General features: G+C 42.5%; 1 protein-coding gene across 2 annotated transcripts in view; it reads left to right on the top strand.

Annotated features, from left to right (window-relative positions):
- The window catches only part of spryd3 (SPRY domain containing 3), a 44,186-nt gene that overhangs the window by 2,945 nt on the left and 15,922 nt on the right, over positions 1-25,319 (top strand). For both annotated transcript variants that reach the window (XM_029436221.1, XM_029436220.1), the window contains exons 3-7: positions 274-349; positions 2,830-2,954; positions 3,583-3,718; positions 3,846-4,034; positions 19,319-19,468. In XM_029436221.1, the coding sequence (XP_029292081.1) occupies positions 274-349; positions 2,830-2,954; positions 3,583-3,718; positions 3,846-4,034; positions 19,319-19,468 (676 nt within the window). The remainder of the gene's footprint in view (positions 1-273; positions 350-2,829; positions 2,955-3,582; positions 3,719-3,845; positions 4,035-19,318; positions 19,469-25,319) is intronic.

Here is a 25,319-nt window from a genome sequence, read left to right as displayed (position 1 = left end):
AGACTAGTACAACAGTTAAAGCCAATAATCCTCTAATCATCCGGCTAAAGAGCAGTTCTGAATAATTTAATTGTCCTATAATTGTTAGTAATGGTACATATGTTAGTCTCATTTCTGTTGCACGTCTGGTGCATGTGATTACACCGATAGTGTCTCGACAGTCTTTCCATGAAAAGATGAGGTTGTTCTTCGAGATGTGTTTCTGATTATGCATACTGCAGTTGGCCCTTTTTAGAAGTCACCTATTGTTAACCTGTAATTTCTTCTCTTTAGTTACCAAGGGAACTCTGAAGAGGTGGGTTGCTATGTGGCTGGCCATCCTTTATCAAAGGGAAATTGCTACTTTGAGGTAAGGCTCATTTATTGATGCTGTAAGTCAGCGTCTGATATTGTTATTGTAACCGAGTTCTGATTGAGTTGCAGAAGCTGTCTGTTGGCTCTCCAAAGAGTTATTTGCTCGTCATTAGTTCATCTGCTATCGTTAACTGTGTTGCTTTTTGTTTATCTTCTTTTATATATATATATATATATATATATATATATATATATATATATATATATATATATATATATATATATATATATATCTGTCTATCATTAGAAAATAAGTAGACCGTTTGTCCTTTGCACAATCATTCATTTTGAAATGTTGGGGTGGGGAATTATTCACAATATGATATATGATATGATTACCACATACCATCGCCCCTGTGTGCGCCCAAGATTGCTTTACCATCCAGCCAGCGATTTTATCCCCTGGAATCCCATTGTTGACAATTTTCTCAACTTCATATTAAATTCTGAGTGCCCCCTACAGTCCCACTTCACCAGTGCAAAACCACTACCTCAAGAATGTCCGAGCTGTAGTGGAATGAGGGGATTGGGTGTGGGTTAGGTGGTATCTTTGAGCACAAAGATTAGTCTAACGCAGTGTTCTTTCCGACTGGTAGCTGGAAAAACTATAGGACATTTATTTAGCAAATCTATATCAGGACGTTCTAAAGGTCCATATACATACAGAAGAGTATGAGGAAGTATCAGAGGAGAGTCACAAGAGTTCAGTCAAAAATAAGGTGCAGAGGGCTGCAGTGTGTTATTTATGAGCCAGCTTGTTTGTTGATGGTGCACGTCAGAGCAGGCCTTGTGACGTGTGGCTATGAGACAGCAGGTGAGGCAGACACACTTCCTCGTCTGGGTTTTTAGGCTTCAGGGTGAATATTAGGGCTGTACATTATCCTGTGCACCTACGTCATTGTGCTGAGCTGCAAATAGAGCGAGACAGGACCCTGCAGCATCACCCTAGTTGTTTTACTTCTTCCACTGTTCTTTTCAGAAGCACCACTTCCGGCGTATGTTGAAACATTTCAGATCCGCTTCAGTAAGAGTTTGAACAGGCTGACGATGTGCTTTGACATTATTTATCATGTGGCTGTGAGGTGTCCCAGATTTGTGCCAGATGTGACATTTCTATTAAATGTGATGTCGAACTTCTGACCTCCAGATCTCTCCCTCGCATCTCTAGCAAGAATATTTTAACGATAACAATATTTATAAAAAAGAGAATCTCATTTGCAGCCTGATGGATATCTTTGACATTTAAACAAGTCAATTTTAGTCTGGTCACCACCCAGATTTGAATGCTACATTATTCTCCACCGTGTGACGCACGTGCTGTCAGTTTTCCCAGATATCTCGGAGATTTGGGAGTGTGTATTCTGATAAAGGTCAGGCTTCTGTCAAAGTATGCGTCACTGCTGTCCTCGTGTTTCTCCTCGTTGTGCTTTCACAAGGAATCCATCTCACCTCTGTCACGACTGCTGCACTTTCTCAAGTTATCATAATCCGTTTCCTTGGAGTCGAGCTGAACATCTGCAGCATTCCACTTGTTTTAATAGATTTATTCGTAAAAATTGATATCAACATAACGGCTCATCAGTGAGCACATTCCTGCTCTGTAGCTTTTATTCATATCCTTTGCAGACATAAATGGTATTTTAACAGTTTACGTGTGGAAGTGATAATCGGCCAAAGCCAAGAACTGAGTTATTTAACAAAGAAGGGGTGTATAGGGATTCATCTTTAGGGTGCCAGACTGAAAAAGAACCGGGCCTGGAATTTTTAGTCAGAGAAACCCAAGAAGTTTGGTTTCGCATGTGCCGTCATGCAGGAGAAGCGTTTTGGGGTCTGGGCTGAAGAGGGAGGTAGAGAATGAGGGAGGTGGATTATTGGGGAAGGGGAGAAAGACATGCAAGGAATGAAACGGAGGCAAAGGAAAATTTAGAGGGGTGAGAAATGACTTGGAGAGGTCACCGACAAAGAAAGGAAGCAAATGCAGACTCGCACCGCATGGGGCTCTTCTCCTGTGTTTGCCCGCATTACTTTTCACCTAATTCTGCTCGGTAGTGTGTGTGTGTCCTTTTGCTCTGATTGGGCTTAACTAGCAGGCTGGCATAATGTCAGAAGGGAGGAGGTGATTGTGAAATTTTCCCCTGCTGCCACCGGGGCTCTGAATGAGGGATGTGCCGGTATAACATTTTCCTGCTACGATTATTGTTGCCAGAAATCACAGTAAACTCGTGTGTGTGTGCGTGTGTGTGTGTGTGTGTGTGTGTGTGTGTGTGTGTGTGTGTGTGTGTGTGTGTGTGTGAGAGTGTGCGTGTGTGTGTGAGTGTGAGAGAGCCAGCGTTAGTGTAGCCTAATTCTTATCTGCAACTGTGGAGAAACGATGAATAGGCGAAGAAGTTGCAGCATTCAAATGTCGATTTTTAGAATTTGAATGTCAACGTCAAATGAATAGCACTGTTGTTACAGTGTTGCGTGTGTGTGTAGGTGACAATAGTGGACACAGGAGTGAGAGGGACCATTGCTGTGGGCCTGGTGCCCAAATTCTACAGGCTGGACCACCAGCCTGGCTGGCTGCCATACTCTGTAGCTTACCACGCTGACAACGGCAAGTAAGTCAAACCCCAGTCATCTATTAACTACAGTACAGCGCTGGTTTCTTGCATGGTTTGAGAGAGTGGATCGTGGCCTGTTGGTGCTGCAGCCACACATAACTACAACAGTCATCCCCTGTCTGATTCTCCCGAGCTCTTACGTTTTCTTTGCATTATTTGTCATAACGGCTCTTAACCTTGCACACCTAATTATTGTTCGTAGTGCTTCAACTAATTACTTTCATCGTAGATTAATTTGGTCTATAGATTATTAGTAGTAGAAAATAAATCTAATAGAACTTGCAGATCTGAAATTATCAGCTCAAGGATGACCTCTTTAAATGTCTTGTTTTGTCTGACCAATAGTTCAAACCCAAAGAAAGCAGCAAATCCTCATAATTTAAGAGCTGGAACCAGTGAGTTTTTGCATTTTTGCTTGATAAATGATGAATGTTTCTCTACCGGTATTGTAAACTTGCTGGAGTGAACACAAGCAGGATGCCGCTGTTATCACTGATAGATCACTCTTTCACTTCACAAGCAAACCATTGGAGTTATAAAAATAATAAGGATTGAATGGCTATTTTATTGCTGTAACTAGCTAGCTTTTATGCCATGAAGATTTATATCTCTTCATTCTTCCCAGGTTATACAATGGCAACCCTGTGGGACAGGAGTTTGGGCCAAAGTGTGCTCGTGATGACCGCATTGGCTGTGGAATACACTCAGAAAATACTGAAGCAGGTTTTACAACAGTCTTTTTTACCAAAAATGGCAAAGAGGTAGGTGTTTTTTAAACACAATGACATTGTGTGATACTTTATTTTAAATATGCACGAACATGTCTGCATGTATTAGAGGGGGCTCGTTTCTTCACTCATTGTTCCCTTGCATCCCTTCCCTATGCAGGTCGGTTCAGTGGAGGTTCCCGTGTCTGCAGAGGGGCTGTTCCCCGCTGTAGGGATGCACTCCATGGGGGAGGAGGTGAAGGTTGACCTGCAGGCTGAGTGGTTCCTGGAGGTAGATGATGGCATGATGATGGTGGACAGCCACGAAGATGACTGGGGGCGACTTTACGACGTCCGGGTTACCGGCACGGTAAGAAGTAGAAAAGGTCACTATATAGCTATTAGTTTAGCACAGATTGAAAGCATGTCGGATTATTCAGAGTATACGACCGTGTTGCCCTGTCACACATCTCCGTATGGTGGAAACGTATACGAAAGATAGCTCACAATGTGTCAGAGTCCAAATACGTCCACCTTTTCATCGGATGGAAAAAGTGAACGTATACAAATACGCATGTCTAACCTATCGATAGCGCATCACTTACTTATACAAAATGTATCAGACGAATGCATAACGTATACAACAATATCAGCAACACACTGGTGTACGTAGATATAAGGTAAGGTAGTATTCGTTAAGAGCTCACTGTGTTACGCTGGGGTGCGTTGTTGAACGCTGAGTCTGAAAATGTTTCGAGTGTGTTCAAAATTTTCAGGCGTACGTGTGCTTCATAAGTTATGCAGACGTTACATAAGAGTACATTCTGTTCTCCAGCATCAGCGTGACGTGAACCAGATGGCACTTTTCCAGCTCCGTTGTCCAGACGCTCTGATACGTTTTGAATAAGTTAGTGAGATATCAATGTTTGACATGCGTATAATAATTAGTTATGTATACGTCAGCTACAACACCGCTTGTGGAAACGTTGGACGTATTTGGACTCTGACACATTTTGAGCTACTTTTCATATACGCCGGCATGTTTCTGCCATACGGAGCTGTGTGACAGGGCCGTGCGTCTGGCGTGTTCGGCGTAACGTCTGTGTCCTTCAAACGATCACAACTACCCTTAATTTATATCAACGTCTTGCCCATATTTCGTATGCGCCATACGGATATGTGTGACAGGGCCTTGAAATACCAGTACATTACCAGTACATTACCAGTACAATGCCAGTACAATGCCAGTACAATGCCAGTACATTACCAGTACAATGCCAGTTTTCAATGTGAGCTGTCCGATGGCTAGATCCAGTTCCGAGAAGACTGCAAGTAACAATTATTTTAATCATCAGCGAAATATCGAATAATCAGTCAAAACCTTGTAGTTGAGTTACAGACTCTCTCTCCACCTCCCTACACTCATATTTTGAGTGTAATTCATTTGCCAAAAAAGACACACAACTCACTATAAACAAGTACATTTTCTATAGATGTGGAGATAATATCGTGTCGGCCCTAATGGAACCAGAAAGGCTGATAAACGCAGGGCAGTGCGACTCTGTTCGCTGCTCCGATGCTGAATGTTTGTGAAGCTGCAGACTAGTTTTGACGCTGGTACAAGCTCCTCTGCTGCCGTCCAGTGTGAGCGACTCTTTGGTTGAGCGAGCTGTCAGCAGCCCCGTCAGGAGAGATGCTCCGTTGCGCGCTAGGAATTTTATAACTGGACTTTGACCAGGGCGCCCAGTGAAGTGTTGCAGGTAAAACAGACTCATAGGAGTCCAGTGTGGGGCGGCTGCTGTGCAGGTGAGCTGAACTGTACTGCGACTGGGTGGAGGCCATGAATAATACATTGTAGGTTGAGAACATCGGCACCCCGCCTGCACTGTCGACTTGGAAAATTCAGATTCAGGTACATCTGTATATCATTTAGGCTATAAAATGTGAAAGATAATAATTGCAGAAGTTCAAAGGAAGTTGCTTACCTGGCGAGTAGCCAAACACACTATTATTCAGACGGATCTTACTCATTGTTGAGGTTGTACCACTTTAAAATCACTCAATGATTTATCATTCAAACTGTTTCAGAAATGTTAAACATACTAGTATATTATTATTTGAGTTCCTAAACACCACAGACGATGCACGTGGGAAAAAAACACATACGCAAACACTCACATATTGAGTGTGTTTTTCTAGCACATGTCTTTTGAATGGGACGGATTATAGTGCGGCTTTTCTGTTGCTTGTACTTCTGCGTGGTTGTTGCCAGTTCCCCGTGTTTGTTTTGTGCCCTTTCAAGATCCTTCAACTGCCTTTTCTTTAGCAAATCCCTCTTTGTTGACAACTATACTTAATGCTTAAGCAAGAAAGGCTCAGTGATCTTCTTGTCAGTAACCGTGGACATGTGTTGTAGCTGTCAAAGCCATTTTCTAACTATCTGTTAGTTGTCTCGTTTAGCTGTCTCTCACAAAGTGAATGAAAGAATGTGAAGACTTTAGAGTATTTAATTAAAGCGTGGCACGGCACCGGCTGAGCTAAACACTGAACTATGAATCGGTACGATTCCTACACCGTACCATGATTATTTTAGTGCCTGAGGCAAACAGAATCAGCTTTTGTTCAGAAATGCAATCAGTGCCAAATGTTCAAGGTCCACTTTTATATAAAGAATTTATGCAATTTGAGGGGAAAAAAACGGTTCCTGGCAAATGTGCAGTTGAAAGTCAATCTGCATTAGTTCTTAGCTTTGTACAAGGGCAAAGGCAAGTGTTACAGTGATCAGTACTGACTGATGGTGTTCACATTACAGCTGCTTTGGGTGGGAGGGTCCCATACACGAGAACGAGCATGTATGAATGCGCCCGTCTACGTGCAAAGATATACTGTCAATACATTTAAATTCATACAAAGAATATTAAAGAAAGAAACAGAAATTATTATTCAATAAATTAAAAAAATAAGGCTTAAAACAAATAGAAATGGCGACACATTGGACAGGCAATGGTTTGTTTATTGTAGAAAACTTAAATATACAGGAAAATATGAATTTATAGACCAAAAATGGCACCAAAGATTAGGATATTTTAGAGCTCGGTGTGACTCTGGGAGTGTTTATCACTCGTATGATGAGCACCTTGTATGGTCTCTGACTCCGTGTGAGTGTGTGAAGGCTGACATGTGTTGTAAAGTGCTTGAAAAGTGCGATATAAATGCCATTTAGACATCGTTAACTAGAAAAGGTCCAGTAAGTGGTTGAGTACGATTGACCGAAAGCAGTGGGATAATGCATTCTCCTCTTGTGACTCCTCCTGTAGTCTGATAATACGGAGCAGACACTTTGCTTTATAACTGTAGCCCTGTCGTAGGTCTTCAGCAGGGGGTCCGCGACCCCCAGGGGGTCCGAGGAGGTACTGCAGGGAAGTTGCGAAATTGTTTGTAGATAAAGCAATAAAAAAAAAAAAAATAGAAATTGATACATTTTATTTGAAAAACGTTGAAGACACCTGCTATACAAACTACAGTTTTTATTTGATGAATGCCTCCATGGCTGATAGCAAGTAATTAAATAGTTTACACACACTCCTTTATAACTGTTTGCACACTGGTTCTTATCAGGAAGTTAAACGGGTCATAATTCCCTCTCTAATATCTATTTTATATTGCTGTGAAAACATCTGTATTTATTCAAGTTTCTCACCAAAAACTATGTTTTACAAGACCGCATTTGAACACATCATGATAACGTTATAATTTACCTTCCAGCTATATTGAATTTCACTGAGTAGAGCATGAACGCACCATAGTGCAACTCTATGGAGCCTCGCCCCACCGGCTGCTAACAGCTAATGTTAACTAGCTGTCCTCTTTCCATTTGTTGTTCACACTGTAGCATGATCACATTTGGGTTTTCCAAGAAAAGGGACCAGTTCCAATTTCTTCACATAGATGACTGGGAAGCCAGTGTGCATGGTGAGTTCACAGCACCTTTCAGAGCTCAGGGAATATAATAATAAAAAAAAGAATAGAGCAGATCTCCCCCTGAATAAATAAAGGTTAAAAAAAAAAAAACTTCAGCGCCACTGAGAACAGAGAAGATAAATGAACTGGTGCCAGGTTTTGCTTTTAGTAGCCGAGAGATCAGCGAGACATCTCAGACTGTTCATCTGTTCAGTAAAGGTTCATACATTGTAAACGTTTTCAGAATGTACTGGTACTGGTAACAGAAAGGAAAACATTTTGAGGTGTTATTTATAGGTTATTATGTAATGGCTTTCAGTTCAAATTGGGTTGCATGTGCCTCATGAACTAAGGTGAGTTTTACACCCCTGGGTTAGGGGGTTAGAGTCCAGGCTCAGGGTTGTTTTCTCAGACTCAGACCAAAGTGTGATTCAAGTCGCTGATGTGAGCTACTCGAATGGAATTCATTGTTGGCAACAACTTTGTCATCCGCGATATCACAATGCTGTATTCCCACCACTTTACAGTAGTGAAACTGTAGCACCTTTGTTCTGTGTGAAGGTGTGAGCTCTCATCAACCCCCCCCCCACCCTCACCCTCACTCTATCCTCCTCCAATTTCAAAACCACAAGACTACAGGCAAGTCTCTCATTTACACAGGAGCAATAGAGGCCCGGCTGTGTGTGGGTCCTGTATGTGGTTTTGTGATAAACATGTCTATCCGCGCTGATGCACAATCATCTGCCACACACACACTCATGCACACGGCCATCTTTTGTTAAAGTAGACAGAGGTCATAAACGCAGAGAGTTGTGGGTGAGAAGGGGGATTCAACCAGCTGTCTTGCTCTCTGTGTTTCTGTTTCTCTGGACCGAAGAGTGGCAATGGCACGAAACGTGTTGGTGCAGCCAAGTGCCTGGCAGACCACCAGGTTGTAAAAATTCAATAAGTGGAGTAACGGGACTCTAAGGAATCTTTTACACTTTCTCAAGTGGTTGGAGGTTTTCACAGCTGGGGTGCCGGGCTGCATGGTCCGCTCAGCGGTCCAGCACGGATTTCTTTTTTCTATTCTCTCCTTTCTTTTTAGTATTCTCTCATGCTACCATTAGCCTTTAAGAACCATGATGTAGTCATCATTGTGAGGGTTTAAAAGTATATTAGACCGATATTATAAATCGTGTTAAGTTGTTGCACTTTCCAGATGTTTCCAACTGTTTTTAAACCTTTAATCAAGATAACTTTTTAGCTCTATGTTGTATTTAACTATATATTTGAACCGGATGAAGGAGAAACAAGCTGAGCAGACGTTAGCGGCAGAGAAACCCTGATTTTTAACGTGAAACTGCTTTTATTCAGTGTTTCTACCGGTTTTAATCACTTGGTCTGTTTGTTTTGGAGAAGAGGAGACCTCTGTGATAATTCAGCTCCCGGGAAAAACTTCCTGAACGATAAAATGTCAGCGGGAGAAGCTGACTGACCAATAAACTCCATCTTTTGTTATTGTTGTTGATTTAAAGACCCCTGGTGGCAGAAAACTACATATTGTGCGTTTTAAGCGGGCGATAAAGCCGATAAAGCTAATACAGTTTGGACAAGAGCAAGGATTAAGTGTAGACACTGACGACGAGGAAGGGTGTGGGACAACAGTAAGAGAAGCTGCTTCCTGGAATGACGGAAAAAGTTTGGTTTGCAGAGCAACAAGAGAAAGAAAAGGAAAGTGGCAGAGGAAATGAAACTAGAGGAGGAGGGAAAGAAGAGGTTTGTTTTGAAGGCTAGAAATCTTTGAGTAGCAGGACAAGTGTGAGGTAAGTTTATGGGGAGAACATGTCAGATACAAGGTGGTCTCACTTAATCTCCGTGTTGGATTGCACTGCTAATTCATTTCATTGAGCATGTTTAACCAGAAACTGTCGGAACTTTTCCAAGAGTCTCTCTTCTCCTTGTTTCTCCTTTTCTCCTCTCTACCCTTGTCTCGTCTCCTCTATCCATGACTCCTCTCTTCTCACCTTGACTCCTCTCCTAACCTTGACTCTCCTTACCTTGACTCCTCTCCTCTTACCTTGACTCCTCTCCTCTTACCTTGACTCTCCTTACCTTGACTCCTCTCCTCTTACCTTGACTCCTCTCCTCTTACCTTGACTCGTCTCCTCTATCCATGACTCCTCTCCTCTATAAATGACTCCTCCTCTCTCTTTGACTCGTCTTTTTACCTTTACTCCTTTCCTCTTACCTTTACTCCTCTCCTCTTGACTCGCCTCCTCTCACCTTTACTCCTCTCCTCTTACCTTGACTCCTCTCCTCTTACCTTGACTCCTTGACTCCTCTCCTCTTACCTTGACTCCTCTCCTCTTACCTTGACTCCTCTCCTCTTACCTTTACTCCTCTTGACTCCTCTCCTCTTACCTTTACTCCTCTCCTCTTGACTCGCCTCCTCTCACCTTTACTCCTCTCCTCTTACCTTGACTCCTCTCCTCTTACCTTTACTCCTCTCCTCTTGACTCGCCTCCTCTCACCTTTACTCCTCTCCTCTTACTCCTCTCCTCTTACCTTGACTCCTCTCCTCTTACTTTACTCCTCTCCTCTTGACTCGCCTCCTCTCACCTTGACTCCTCTCCTCTTACCTTTACTCCTCTCCTCTTACCTTTACTCCTCTCCTCTTGACTCTCCTCCTCTCACCTTTACTCCTCTCCTCTTACCTTGACTCCTCTCCTCTTACCTTGACTCCTCTCCTCTTACTTTTACTCCTCTCCTCTTGACTCGCCTCCTCTCACCTTGACTCCTCTCCTCTTACCTTTACTCCTCTCCTCTTACCTTTACTCCTCTCCTCTTGACTCGCCTCCTCTCACCTTTACTCCTCTCCTCTTACCTTGACTCCTCTCCTCTTACCTTGACTCCTCTCCTCTTACTTTTACTCCTCTCCTCTTGACTCGCCTCCTCTCACCTTGACTCCTCTCCTCTTACCTTTACTCCTCTCCTCTTACCTTTACTCCTCTCCTCTTGACTCGCCTCCTCTCACCTTTACTCCTCTCCTCTTACCTTGACTCCTCTCCTCTTACCTTGACTCCTCTCCTCTTACCTTTACTCCTCTCCTCTTGACTCGCCTCCTCTCACCTTTACTCCTCTCCTCTTACCTTTACTCCTCTCCTCTTACCTTTACTCCTCTCCTCTTGACTCGCCTCCTCTCACCTTTACTCCTCTCCTCTTACCTTGACTCCTCTTACCTTGACTCCTCTCCTCTTACCTTGACTCCTCTCCTCTTACCTTGACTCCTTTCCTCTTACCTTTACTCCTCTCCTCTTACCTTTACTCCTCTCCTCTTGACTCGCCTCCTCTCACCTTTACTCCTTTCCTCTTACCTTGACTCCTATCCTCCCTTGTTGACTCCTCTCCTCTCACCTTTACTCCTTTCCTCTTACCTTGACTCCTATCCTCCCTCGTTGACTCCTCTCCTCTCTCCTTGACTCGTCTTTCCTCTTCTCCCCTGATCCAAACAAAGCTCCTAAGGATTTCATTAACATTTTACTTGTCAAGCCCCGAGCTGTAATATTTTAAGGGGCATGGAAATGTTTTTCCTCTTTCCTCACATTTGCGGCCATGTAACAGATATTTCCAGTCTTGGTGGTTTCCGACGATTTACGGATCTATCGTCCGGTTGCCACGGATGAATTACAGCTCTCTGGCTCCTCGGCTGTTTGTTTCACCTAACATCACCTCCCCAACATTTGGTCAAAACAGGAAAGTTGTTTTCTACACGTTGCTATTTGAGTTGGATAATAACTGTTCCGGTTGATGGCCGTCCTTGCTGAGATTGCTGCAGGATAACCTTTCTGACTGGTATGCTTTTGATGAGGCAGTTCTAAGAAATGCAAAGCCACAGAATGGTGATGGTAGTGACATGTCTGCAGTTAAGCCATTGCCTTTTGTGGACTGTTTACATTACAGTTGGAGGGGGGCGGGGGCACTCCTGTTTAGATAGGTGGATATCTGATCCTAGATTTCTGCATCCTATCATCACACCTGCATTGCCAAATATTCCCCTGTTGCTTCTGTTCTATCTACTCAAGTGTTTATCTGGTTTCTAATTCTCTCTTTCTATTTCTTGTCATGAAAAACTGCATTTGCATCATTAATCCTGGTTGTCCTTGAAACCGCTCTGATAAAGTTGGTATGAAAGGAAACTTTTCTTTTTCAGGGAGGTCACTGTTTTCACTCTGGCCTCCTTCATTTTATTTTGATCATCCTTTATTTTGTTACACTCTTTGTTCCTTTTCAACTTTTTAATCACTCATCTGAAGGCTATTTGTTCAGGGTAATGAATACTCTTCTCTCATGGTAATACTTGAGTGGAAAACTGAAGTAAATGGAGTGAATTTTAATTTGATGGCTGTGCCTTTGTTGGCCGTGTTTTGCCTATAAAGAGTTTTACTGGCAGCTTGATATGTGATGAAAGCAGGTTTTTCATTATGCAAAATACAAAACTTAACTTGCCAAAGCAGCAGATATCCTCTCTTTATAAACTCCTAAATAGCAATAGATGTGTCTCTCTGCAGTGTGTTGACGCTGCTTTCAATTAAAAAGTAAATCTTCAATTTGAATAAACTGATTCATCGGATTGAATCCGTTAGTCTTTAAATTAAATCAACTTTGAATGCTTTCAAACGGGCAATTTAATCAACATCTTTCTACAGTCGTCGTTGGTATAAATCCAATACAGATGCATAAAATTATCAATTTCTTTGTAATGACTTAAGTGATTTACTATAATAGCGTTATGACAAAATGAAAGTGAAACTTGATGGTATTAGTAAACAGTCGGATGGATGTGTGTGAAACATCGAGGGCTCTGTTTCAGTGAAGCTGTTGTTGTTCCAGAAGACTTTCTGTATTTTTGTAATGCGGAGCGCATCGCAAATATTATGTGTTGTGATTTAAAATTATTATAATTATCAACAGGTGTGTTTAAGGGTTGGGATGAGTCATGACCTGTTGCATCTTAAAATCATTTTTATCACCTGACAAAAAAGCGGCAGTTTGGATCCTGAGCTCTTCTGACAACTCAAACCACTAAAACTATTTGATTGATCTGTTGGCTTTAGTTTCCAAGGCTATTAGTTTAACACCAATAAATTAAATGTTCCTTTGCAAGTGATCCTACTTCTTGATTTGTATAAGATTACCTCATCACGCGTACATTGAGGGATTTATTTATTTTCTCTATCTTTTGTCATGACTGTCAGCTGGAGGTGTCTTAGGCAAACACAAGATGTTTGATAAAAATCCACATGCCGCAGCGCTCCTACTCTGCTGTTTTCTTGAGAGGACATATTTGGCTGGCTTTCCACTGCGTACGTGCGGCTCAGTGCGTCCACGAGCCTCCAATCCTCTGCCTCCTGTTGTCACAGCAGTCGCTGTGCCCACTAACTTAATCCCCTCAGCTGCGGATGAGCGGACCGACAAGCAAGTGGACAGCACCCGAGTATGCAGTAATCAGTTTTCCCAATTGTACCGGCGCTCCCACACAGCCCATATCTCACTTTCACTTTCTCTCCCCCAATGTAGTCAATATTTATGCATCTAACCCTCTGACACATTCTTTGTGCTGTAGAGGTGCACAAAGGTCTTTTAAACTTGGCTCCACATTGCAGTATCCTCTGCAGAGCATCTTCTTTACGCAAGTTTGAACCGCACCAATCATTGTCAAGTAATAATAAGCATTGCTCCGTTCCTCGTTGTACCTTTTCCAATTGCCAGAGCCAGCTGTCGTACTAACGCCCCTCTAAGGTTGCCTACTTCCTTCCTTCCTTCCTTATGGGAACAATAGTCAAGAATCCCAACATGACACTGCTCTTGGATAAAAGTTCACCACTTTCCCATCAAGTTGTTATGGTTGCAACCTCCCAGGCCTAGCAGTGGCACCATCACGTTTGCCTTCACTGTGAGAAAAGAGGAAACTACGAATAACTTAATCCAAGGAAAGTCGATGGACTGACTGAGTGGAAGCTTGTTGGCTGGTTGGGGTAGAGTGGAGCCTGCGACACACAACATGACCGCAGTAAAGCCTGATTTATACTCCAGCCAAGTTGAGCATCAGAGTTTTACCACCGTTACGCTAGACTCATGTTTCGTACATGATCCGGGTGTATCAGTAACTGATTACAGTCTTTAATTGCCTCCGCCAAGGAGGTTTTTGTTTCCGGCTCTGTCTGTCCATCTGTCTGTTTGTCCGTCCGTCCGTCAGCAGGATTATGGACTTCTGGCCCGATTTTCATGAAACTTGGTGTAAGGGTGAAGCATTGCCCAGGGAACATTACGTTTTGGAGCAGATCCAAATCACGGGGCGGATACACAAACTTTTTACTTTAACATTGCGAGAGGTCATTTATCCTGCATTCATGTTGTGTCGCAATAATCGGGAAAAATGTGTTCCTGACTGGAAAAATGTGTGTGAACGCCCCCTCATGTTGGGAAAAACAACTTGGAAAGTCAGCGATGAGTTTGTTTATGTTTCATTACTCACCTGATCCGTTTCCTTTGCTTTGTTGTCAAGCAAATACTGGAAACACTGCAGTAAAATGGGCCTAAAACACATCTTCTTTGTTGCGTCCATGTTGTTTCCACTTTACGACTTAAAGCTCATGAGCACACCGAAGTCTGAAGACTTCCCAACTAGGGAAAATGGACCACCCAAGGAGCATGTGAACGCAGCGTTGGCCTTGGCGGATGTCTGTTCTCTAAGTGGCATTTTAGTTTACTTTGTGATATAGAGCGACAAGAGTAATATTTGATTACTTAAAACATTTTGCCTTGTGTCTTTACTGATGGGATACAGACTACAGCTGTGAAAATGGTGCGATGACGTCCGTTCATTCATTCATTTCTTCATTCATGTAGAACAATAAAGCACTGTAAGAAATTCCTTTCCAAACCCAAACTACTAAGCAGACCATTTGCTTTCCCCTTGAGGTATGTGTCTTTGGAGGGGACACTGGCTGTTACTACTGCATTGTCAGAGCAGGAAAATTACATCTAGGTCGATCATGGCCATCATTGAAAAAGAAAAAGAGGTTTACTTTCAGCTCAGTGTTGAGCACTGGAGCCACACTGCAAGCAGGTCCTGGGTTCAAACCTGGTGGCTGAGATAAGCCTTTCCGTGTGGAGTTTGCATGTTAACCCTTTTTCTGAATGTGTTCAGGGAGGGAAATCAACACTCTTATCAAAAACATAACTCCAACTGTTTGCATAGGCAAGCACAATCCGTTTTGCGCTGTGGATGGACATTGTGCCTTGAACCTTGTAGGCAGATGAAAAATGGGGACCCTCGAAACTATGCAGATATGGAAAATATAATTTGTGCTTGGCTCAATCTGCACTTGGAGTCGTGCATGTTATTCATCAAACTTAAGAATATGCTGCGTTCATTTTATTGAGAAGCAGACTTTTCTTTTCTCGCGCTGAACTCGGTAAATGTTTATGAATCCCTTTTACTGAAAGGTTCACTCTGGAGTTTTGTTTATCTCGTGCATGCACACAAGGAGGCCAATGCATGTGCGTGCACCCAGGTGACGCAATACGTCCAATGGTGTCACACTTTTCCACTGAGCTACAGGTGGCAGTGACACACCGAGATGGACGGGGAAGAAGAAGACTGCTAGCAATTTAACATGGTTCTAAACGATTCTTGATTTCAAGTACAGTACCAGTCAAAAGTTTGGACACGCCTTCTCATTCTTTTGACTGGTACTGTACTTAAAAACTTGGGTTTGCAAATGTTTTATGAGAAAGAAATACATGTGCTCTGGCAAGTAACACTGAATAAACATTACTTTTGTTTGTTTACAAGGAAACCCCTCGGGGCACATTCAACTCACCGTCTTGAAAAGTGCACTTTTTTTCTACATGCGTATAAAGAAATGTGTACGTTTTATTCTATACGTCTTTCCATCTTTTCATGGCATCCCCTCTCTGGTGCTATTTAGCTCTTACCCCCAAGAGTAAAACGTTTTTCCAAAGGTGGCAACCTTCCTGTAAAACTAACTTTTTACGACTTTGTCCAAGTGGCAATACGTGCTGGCATTGGAGCCGCAAGTTAATTTGGGCAACATCTTTCCAGCAGTGGTAATGGTGATAATAAATGGAGTGTATTAAAAGGTGATGAAAAGCTCCACATGGCCAGTGAGTGATGAGGTGTCAGTGAAGGTCAACAATGTGGGTCCTTGGTTCTCACAGGTTTCAGAAATCTCAGAGGGGACGATTGATTGATTAAACCTGCAGAGTGACTGCCCGTATCTATTGTTTTAGGGCGTTGTTTCGTGAAATAACTTGTGGCGGTTGCGTAGTATTCAAAATGTTATTGCCAGTGTGTCATACCAGATCACTGTCAGAACATAAGGTAGTCACTTGCTGTCTTGCAGAAATTTAAACGCAGTGTTTCTGCAGGTGGGGATGTTGCCGTAAGGCATGTTGCATGCATCCAGGCAAATACCATCTTGTCTTCTAACAGTAAATCCTTTTTCACCTTACTCCACCTCACTTAGTGTCAGTGCTATAGTAATTACATGTTGTGCTTTGATATTTGTATATTGATTTGTTGATTAGCGCCTCTTTGAACTTCCTAACCAAGTTAAACAAGGTCAGTCCCACAAGCGAAGTTGTGATATCACAAGACACATTATCTTTTTGCAACGCTTCAACAACTAAGTTGTTGAAGCGTTGCAAAAAGATTTGTTTTGGATGTACTTCTAAAAAATGACACATTTGTTGACAAATGAAAATGTGATATTTGAAGTGTTAGAACCTGTCAGATTGAATATGTGAGCGTGCGGTTTCAAAATGTCAGAACCTTTAATGAATAAGCGGTAGTGAGTTGTGGCGCTTTTTGTTTAAGTGATTTAAAACTGAAAGGAACGAGTTAATGTGGTGTTTTTCATCGTGATACAAACAAAGTCATAACATGGCTTAGAGTCATTTTAACACCGTTCAGCACTAGTGGAAGCATTCAGTACAAACAGCAGAGTGGCCGTACCCAGCGGTGGCATTACGGGGCTGGTTCTTAGTCCATCAGGATATTCATCGTGGTCAGTCTTATGCACAAAACAGTGACTGATGGACACGTCCGATGTAGCTACTGGAGGGCATCCAACCCAAGTGAGAGATGAATTCAAGAACTGGATCACAGCCTCTGGACGAGGACAAGCCAGCTCATATATTTCCCAAATAAACGTGCCAGGCCCAGATCATTAATGTCCTTATTTATACATTTTAATTGTAAGGATTCATTTTGTGAAAAGAAGAAGAAATGTGAAAGGACATGAAAGAGACAAAAACAATTGGAAATACAGAAATAAGCAAATCCAAGAGAAAACATGTTATGAAAAGATTAAAACGTATAAATGCAATAACATTTAGTAGGTGAGTTATATTGACTCATCAACTGTTACGTGATGTCCAATCAGATCACAGTTTGGTTGACAAGTGTGATCTGCACAATAAAGACGAGGTCTCCTAATTTCAGTTCCACCTTTCTTTAAGTTTCCCCATTATTAGTGACAGGAAATTGGCAGGACCACTCTCTGGGCGTTGCATCTGTTTCCCAGGCAGCAGCTCAACAAAACACAGCCGTGCACACAACCATTACCATTCTCAACACTCTTATTGAATTATAGAAGTGAGAGAGAGAAAGGGAGATTGTCAGCTATCTCAGTGAGGCATGCTTTGCTCAAGGCTACGTCTCTCTTTTTCCTGCCGTCTCGTCTCTCTCTCCTCTTTACATTAGTCAGCAACAAGACTGAATGCTCATCGCACCAAAACTATTTCCCTCTTCTCCCAAAAGAAATGTTGTTCAGGCATTAAAGTGCAGCAGGTTCAGTACAATTATAAAACAGAAATAGCTCCTCTTTATTGTTTAATATGGACACAATGGTGTTGGCACTTAACTTATTCAATATATAGCTGCACAACAAGTTTAACTTATTATCAGGCTCAGAGACTGAAATGAAACTTTTTGACCGCCTCGGCCTTATTGTCAGTTGGATGCATCGCTAAGCAACAGGAAAAACAACTAAAAGAGAAACGGGTAATGGCTTAATTGAGACGTAGATGTTGAATAGCTGTTCCCACCAGGTGTGTGCTTTAAGTGGCTGGCTAGTGAAACACACACTCACATACACACACTTAAACATAAAGGTTGGATACTGAAGTTATATTGTCCCCACCTTGTCTGTCATGCTAGCCTTTCATTCTTCATTGCACACATGCTCACACACAAGCTCACATAACATGGAAACACTCCTCAGCCTAAAGGCTTTGTGGTTGCCTAGCTGCCCACCTACTCACCTGTACCCACCCAGCTTCACCTGTTTAGATGCTTAAGACCAGAATAGACCTGAAAGTAATTGCATTATCATCTGGTACTGTACACGCAATCTCAAGCGGCTGTTGATACTTGTAGGAGAGTCACCGTGGGCGGTTCAGTTAGGGTTTGACTGGGTTTGGAAGTGTCAATCTGTCATTGTGCCCACTCACTTAGGACACAGTTGCAAAAGCTAGGTTGCGTGGTTAAGTCCCTCTCCTGTGGAACAACTGAGGCTGACGATCCTGCCCAAGCTTGATCTGCTGTGTCTTCAATCGGTTGTCTCCATCTCAACTTTCCCAAATACAAAGTCTTAGATCACTGCCGGCTCTTTGGGCCTGGTTGCTTGACGAACCGTATAAAGTAAACAAAGCAAGTGACGAAACTTAAATAACAGCAGTAGCTGGGTTCTATCAGTGCATACGTGTTTATAGCTGTTTGGCCTTTCTTAAAGATGGATTAACAAACTCTGTCCATTAATAACGCAAAAAGAAAGAAGAAGGTCATTACAACTCCAGAACATGCGTTACAATAATCAGGCAGCAACAAAGTAATCCGATGGTTGTCTGTACATTCATGGGAACACTGCAAACAGGAGTTGCTAATAGCTCATTCAGCATACTTTTGATGGTGCGAATTTCTCAAAATGTGTTTGAAAACAAATATCGACGGACTCCATGGCAACTGCAGATCAGAGGATCCACCGTGTCAGCAGGATTCATCTTCTTGGCACCATGAATACACGTACTATTTCATGGTCATCCATCCAATAGTTGTGGAAACATTTTACTAAAATCCAAAGATGTCAACTTCATGTTGGCGCTAGAGGGAAAGTCGCGATCATAAAGTCAGTCGGCTTCATCTTAAGAGGACCGTGAATGTTTGTAGAAACTTTAATAGCCATCCCATAGTTTGTGAGATGTTTCAGTCTGGACCACAGTGGTGGACCGATGCACGCTGCAATCCTTCCAGAAACATGCCGCGAGGTCTTGAGAGAGAAGTTAAAGTGCTGCCAATTTACTCACCTCCACACATCTGGCCAATCGCCGTGTGAAGTGGGAGTGCTTGTTGGATTTAAAATTTGGTCCGAGGCAGCATTTTCAATCCAGACGTTGGAAAGCTGTGAGGGAAGGGTATTTCAAATGTTTGTTTGAGGCATGTTAACTCCCTTCAGTGTGGACATTGTTGTTTTATGAACTTGTCCAACAACGAAGAGGTGACTGAGCGTCATGGTGGGAAACGTCTTAACATGTTTTATTTTCTATACTGTTTATTTCTTAACATATTAACCCGTATTCTCCCCCCCCCCCCCCCCCCCCCCCCTCTCTGTTTCTCCCCTTCCTCAGCTCTTAGAGTATGTTGGCAAAGGAAAGAGCATCATGGACGTGGGTTTGGCCCAGGCCCGCCAGCCACTCACCACTCGCTGCCACTACTATGAAGTGGAGATTGTTGATGCTGGGGAGAAGTGTTACATTGCCCTGGGCCTGGCGAGAAGGGTGAGTTTCTAAGAAAAGAAAAACTTCAGAAAGTTACACACACACACCTACACTCAACAGGTTTTTTCTTTTATACTTTTGGCCCTTTCCTACATTTTTCCACACAGTTATACATTAGTCAGTGTAGTGCAATGAAATCAAGGCATGCAGCAGGAATACGCCTCCATTCTCTGACTCTCCCATTGTCCCACTCTGGTCTCCATAGTACAGCACGTTGTGGAGCTCACAACATATTAATGATGGCATTTTTTTTTGACAAAAACCTATATTGCGAACAAGGCGTGTAATCAGCTTTTACAAAATGTTCTTTAGGCCCTGTCTTTGGGAATTTGTAAACGGCACTCTTGTTATTTTTAATGTAGGATCCCCCACATATTGGAGCGAACCCGGCGAGTTCGGGACGAGCTGTACTTCTCCAAATTCCCACTGGCTTAAATCGGGTGGAGTTTGTGGCAATTGTTCAGTGTTTGTTTTTGTTATTCAAAGCAAACCTTATAGTCTGTGTAATGTCATACTGTATGGGTTGTGTGCTGAACATTTGATGCATGTTGGATCGAGTCTCGAATGTCAATTTGGGTTTTTTAATCGGGCCGAAAACTGCCGTCGTGGTTTTAGCTTGGGCTTAATGTTTTGCGCCCGATAATAGCTCTACCATATACGTATAAATCTGAGTTTATAGCGAAAAGATGATGATTGATGATGATGAGTGGCTTAGCCAATAAAGCCCTTTTTAGAGGACATGGACTTTGGGAAATGGACTCTACTAGAAGTAAACATAGCGGTACTGTCCAAAGCTTTATTTTCTTTCCCATTATCCAGCGGCTCAGCCGTTCTCTCTGGATCTAATGGCTTACTTTGAGTAGATGAAACACCTCCAAGAGGAAAATACAATTAGAGAAATTTTACCACCTCTCATTTGAGTCCTTATTTCTTTTTCCAAAGAATGCACATGCGGTTCCCATTTCAACACGAGCGCTGCAGCTCTGCAAGTGAACTGCTGTGAAGAATTTAACAGACAAATCTGTGGATGTTTGGGAACTGAGTGATGCACATTAAGAGGTGCAGACAGTGAATACATGAAGGGTTAATACATCAAGACATTTTAATGGATGTAAAGTATAAGCAGTAATAGTTGAGGATTGTGCAGGGCTGTTTAGAATCTCCCTTACTAAGCTTATATAGGGCCGTATTAATCCTGTACTAAATGTCTTTATGATGGATGGATTCTCTTACAAAACCTTTTGCATTACATCTTTGCCTAATATTATTCTTCTGACTGGGGAACAATTTCTTCGACGGTAAGCGTTCATGATTTGTGAGTTTCTTACTCATTGTAAATTTAGCCTCCAAAGTGTTATGAATGTGAAATATTAGAGACTGCCAAAGCCAAGGCCTGTGGAGAGCTGACAGCACTGTCTCTCCCAGGGTCAACACTCTGCTGCTTTTTTTTTAAGAACAAAAATAAAAGATAAAACTTGTACAACATCTCTCAAGGTCTCGCAGGCAATTTATATAAAACGGGAACAGAGGGAGGTACAGGTCACTGAATGACATTAAGACAAAGAGTTATAGATACAGAGAGCCGGGGAAATATGCGTTACACTGTATGGGTGCGCCACACTTACAGGTTTCTAGCCAAGCCGTGTCATTTTAGGTTATTGTTCATTATTAAAAATCTTTTTGTGGACAGTCTCGTCGGGGTTGTGGAAGTGCACTGCAGCACCATCAGTAGTGCTGCTGGTGTTACCGTCTTTATTGATATGTTGTTTTGCCAAACCACCTGGCGAAAGCAGCAGTTTCCCATAGTTCACCCCAAGTCAAACCTTTTGCGTAAAGAGAAATAAACTCTAATTCTGCAGCTATTGTACATATTTTTTCAATTTGTCAAAATAGGATAGAAGTGTTTTTGGACATATTTGTGGAAACTTCTGGGTGGGCGTTTCCCTTGGCAGCGGTTTGACTGACATGTCCGAGCCGGAGTTGACGGGAGCATGTCGTGTTGTTCTTCCAGCTAACGTTGATGCAAAATGTTTCCTTTCACAAGAAGCCCACGTAACGTTGTTCGTATACCGTTAATGATTAGAACATCAAACCTTCGAGAGAACCGTTGCACATGAGATTTTGTACTGATTTTGTTTTCTTACTCGAATTCTACATTTCTTGTATTTACTGAATTATTTTCTGTGGATTGTGAAACAAAACCAGTAGAATATCTTCTGATGGACCTATAAAAAAAAAGTGCACACACATGCTCTCAGTTAAACACACACAGACGATGCTCCCATGGGTGAGGAAGAAGTTGAGTGGTGATAACTCCAGTCCCATTACCTCCTCAGAGTTCCTCTCCTTTCTTTTTTGCCCAACTGCTTTTCTCTCTGCATCTGGCTTTCATTATAAAGACATTAATCTTAAGTCCAGGAGAGGTGATAAAGCAGCAAATTGAAGGGCTTGGGTAATGACTGTTTACCCAACAGCAGTCACAAGTTGGCATGCTTGTCTTTTTCACGTAGCATCCCGTGGTAAGAAGGCCTGAATATAAACACAGATCCACTCATTAATGCCCCACAGACTGCCAGGTTCTGCCCGTCTGTCTCTCTCGTTCTGTTTGTTGTGGTGGCTGACTTCAGGCGCAACCTTGTACTCTATTTTCTTCACTTTACAAATCTCAACCTCCCCCTTTGCCAACTTGTTATCCACCACCACATTATCATAACAAATATTGGATGGATTAATTTGAAATTTGGTAAACTCATCGTCCCCAGATGAGATGGCAATGCTTACTTTGGTAATGCCCAGATCAGCACCACGGATTAGCAGTACAAAGTTTTCAATTATCCAATGAAATAACTCAAAATATACTAAATGGATTGGCACCAAATGATGTACGGACATGCACGATCCCCAGAAGATGGAGCCTAATGAATTGTTGTTTATTATAATCGTTGTTTTTAATGGAAAAGTCTCGACAACGATTGCGTTGCCATGAAGGAGTTAAACAAGAAATTTGAATGAATGAAGAAAATCCTGCACACTGCCGTTGGAAAACACTATTTTACTAGCATTTGGGTTCCAAGTAGACCTTTACACATTATTCTGCAGAGAGAACTCTGTCCTGAGCTGTATGCACGATTACTGTGGTCATGGAGCATAAAGCTTGCGAGTTCAAACATTCAAACATCTGTATGTATTCAAGTTTCTCGCCAAAAACTAAATTTTGACAAGATTACATTTTAGCACATCATGATAGCGTTATAAATTTCCTTCACGCAATAAATGTTTTAATCGTGGAGCTTCAACGCATCACAATATAACTCTTAAAGTGAGCTGTTTGCTCTCATTCGCCCCCGTTTTTCTACAGTACCGGGCGGGACTTGAGACTTATGGCGTCCCGTTGTCTGATGGATGATAGAAACTAGTTCTGGGACAAACGCAGATCCTCCCCGGGCGTCTGGTAGATGCTAATCAGCCGTTCTGCGCCCGCTGCTGCGCTTTCAATGTGAGCAACAGGAATAAATGGAAGCATAGCCTATTGTCTGACAAAATGGCGCAGCACTGCGTTGCTCGAGCTAATTAAGACCCGAGTGGCATTCGTTAGGACTCGTTAGTAATCTCATTGAGACGTGAGTCTCTGTGGCCTCGGGCTACGGTTAATGTCGAACCCTGCATGACCTCTTGCTTCTCTCTCATTCCTCTGGAGATAAGGGTCTCCATGAATGTACAGCATGCATATGCTTGGTAGCACAGTTGTTTTTCATCCGGTACACACAGCTGTTGCTAGGCTGCAGGACAAAGAGAGATCTAGGCTTAGTTATGGGGTGTAGAGAGTAGATGGGAGTGTGGGGGGTTGCAGGGTGGTAAGTCGGGGGGTAGAAACATCAAGGGAAGCTATTCAGAATATGAAAAACACAGGAAAACCCTCATGTCCTGAAAAACAAACACAATCCTACAAAAAAAGGAAAGAACATAACCCTGTGTGAGGACAGGGAAGTGAAGAAGCAGGTAAGGGAGAAGGCTTGGAAATGGGAAGATGGACGGATGTATAGGTCTCGTGGTCGTGATGCAGGACTGAAGAAACAGACGGTTTTCTCTGATCACCCCTGACCCTCAGTCTCTGATGACATGTCTCCCGGTTCATGTACATAAATACAGTCAATAGAGCTACACACACCCTTACACACAAACAAGAAATAAAGCTGCTCAGCAGACTGCATTGGCAGTGTTTCCTCTGTCCTGATATGCCCCGGGATCCGGTCCTGGATCCTGGCTCTCTTCCTCCTCCTGTGATACAACAGTATCCTACTAACAGTTATTCAGTGCTGCTCCTGTGAACCTGTTTATCTGAACGGGGTCAATTTAGGATAAAACAAAAAACCAGTCACTGTGCCAAGACCTCTGATCTGGGAACTGAATTATAATGTCCCGTGTTGTCGTTGCTGTAACTTACTTTTAGAACTGCGAGACAATTAAACTGCAACTGTTGCTGTTTCCAGCCTCTTTTCTTTTCTCTTTGAGATGCATCACATTAAACTGAATATCTTTTGGACTGTTGGTCCACGAAGCAAGATTTCTGAAGAAAATGAGGAAACTCTATCGTGCATGTTTCACTATTTACATATAATAAAGTCCATAACGCTGTCCTAACTGAATGCGATGCGACTGACTGGCCACGAGCGACGCTTTGAGCTGAACATTTGTCGAATGCCTCGTTTCTATTTATTGAATGTTTCTGCTACAGGATATAAATCCTCGACACCAAACTCTCCAACTTACAACAAAAACATAGCACAGTTATTATTTCACTAATTATCACAGTTTTTATAATCACACAAAATATCCTTTTGTTGACCGGAATGGATCCAATCTATTTAAACAAATAACTCCAGGTGCCCGCTCTCCATCCTCTGGATATTTGTTTGTATTAAGAAAACATTTCCTGTGCATAAAAAGTGATCAACATGCCCAAACACATGCACGGGCTGTTGTTGTCTTCAGTAATGTCAGACACTGGCTGTCATCGTGTGGGGAGCTGAAGGTTTTAGGCTGATGACACGAGGTTACACAAACAGACCAGCATTAGTTTTCTCCACAGTCTCTGCCCAACCCCTATAGGTGAGGTTGTGTGGGCGCGTTCAAACAGAAAGGCACTACTTTCCCTCCCTAAAAACTGTACCTTCAACACACACACACACACACACACACATCTGTGGTAAATCATATTTTTAGACGGCTCTGTGATATGCCAGTGTGATAGCTGCTGTAGATGATGGGTATCTCCTTCCACATGGTTCCCCACTCGGCCCGCACCTTTCCGCTCTTACTCTTTCAGACTTGTTTACTCTGCCACCGTGTGGAAATGCAGGCTGCTCTGATGACACCGGTGTAGCAGCAGTGGATCTGATACTGCAGGGCTTTTGCTCCTCCATGCTGTGGACACAACGCCAGTGTTTGTTGTTCTTAGAAGCAGCTTGCATTTCCATGATGGCTTCTGCAGGCCAACGGGGGGTAGTGAAGATGTTTCGAAGGTTTATAGTACGTGAGAGTGGACCAGCTGGTTAACACGGTGCTCTCTTTTCTAAAATGCTTTCCATCTTATGTTGATAGAGAAGGAGTGTAGGTGTAATTTAGTGGCGCCACCACTGATTGAAAAACAAAAATCACAGTATTAACTGTTGTAATTCACAAACCGCAATAAGGTTGGAATGTTTCTTTTATCACAGGGAAAGCTGTTCCAAGTCCCGCAAAACAATATGATCTGTGCTCTACAGAATTCATGGCATTTATGGCATTTCTTAAGAAGTCTGAAGATTGAAATCTTATTTTTAGACATCCTGTATAAAAATATCGTGCCCCT

Source organism: Cottoperca gobio, chromosome 7 (genome assembly GCF_900634415.1).
Source record: "Cottoperca gobio chromosome 7, fCotGob3.1, whole genome shotgun sequence".
NCBI classification, from domain to species: domain Eukaryota; kingdom Metazoa; phylum Chordata; class Actinopteri; order Perciformes; family Bovichtidae; genus Cottoperca; species Cottoperca gobio.
This window is presented reverse-complemented; position numbering and strand designations above follow the sequence as displayed.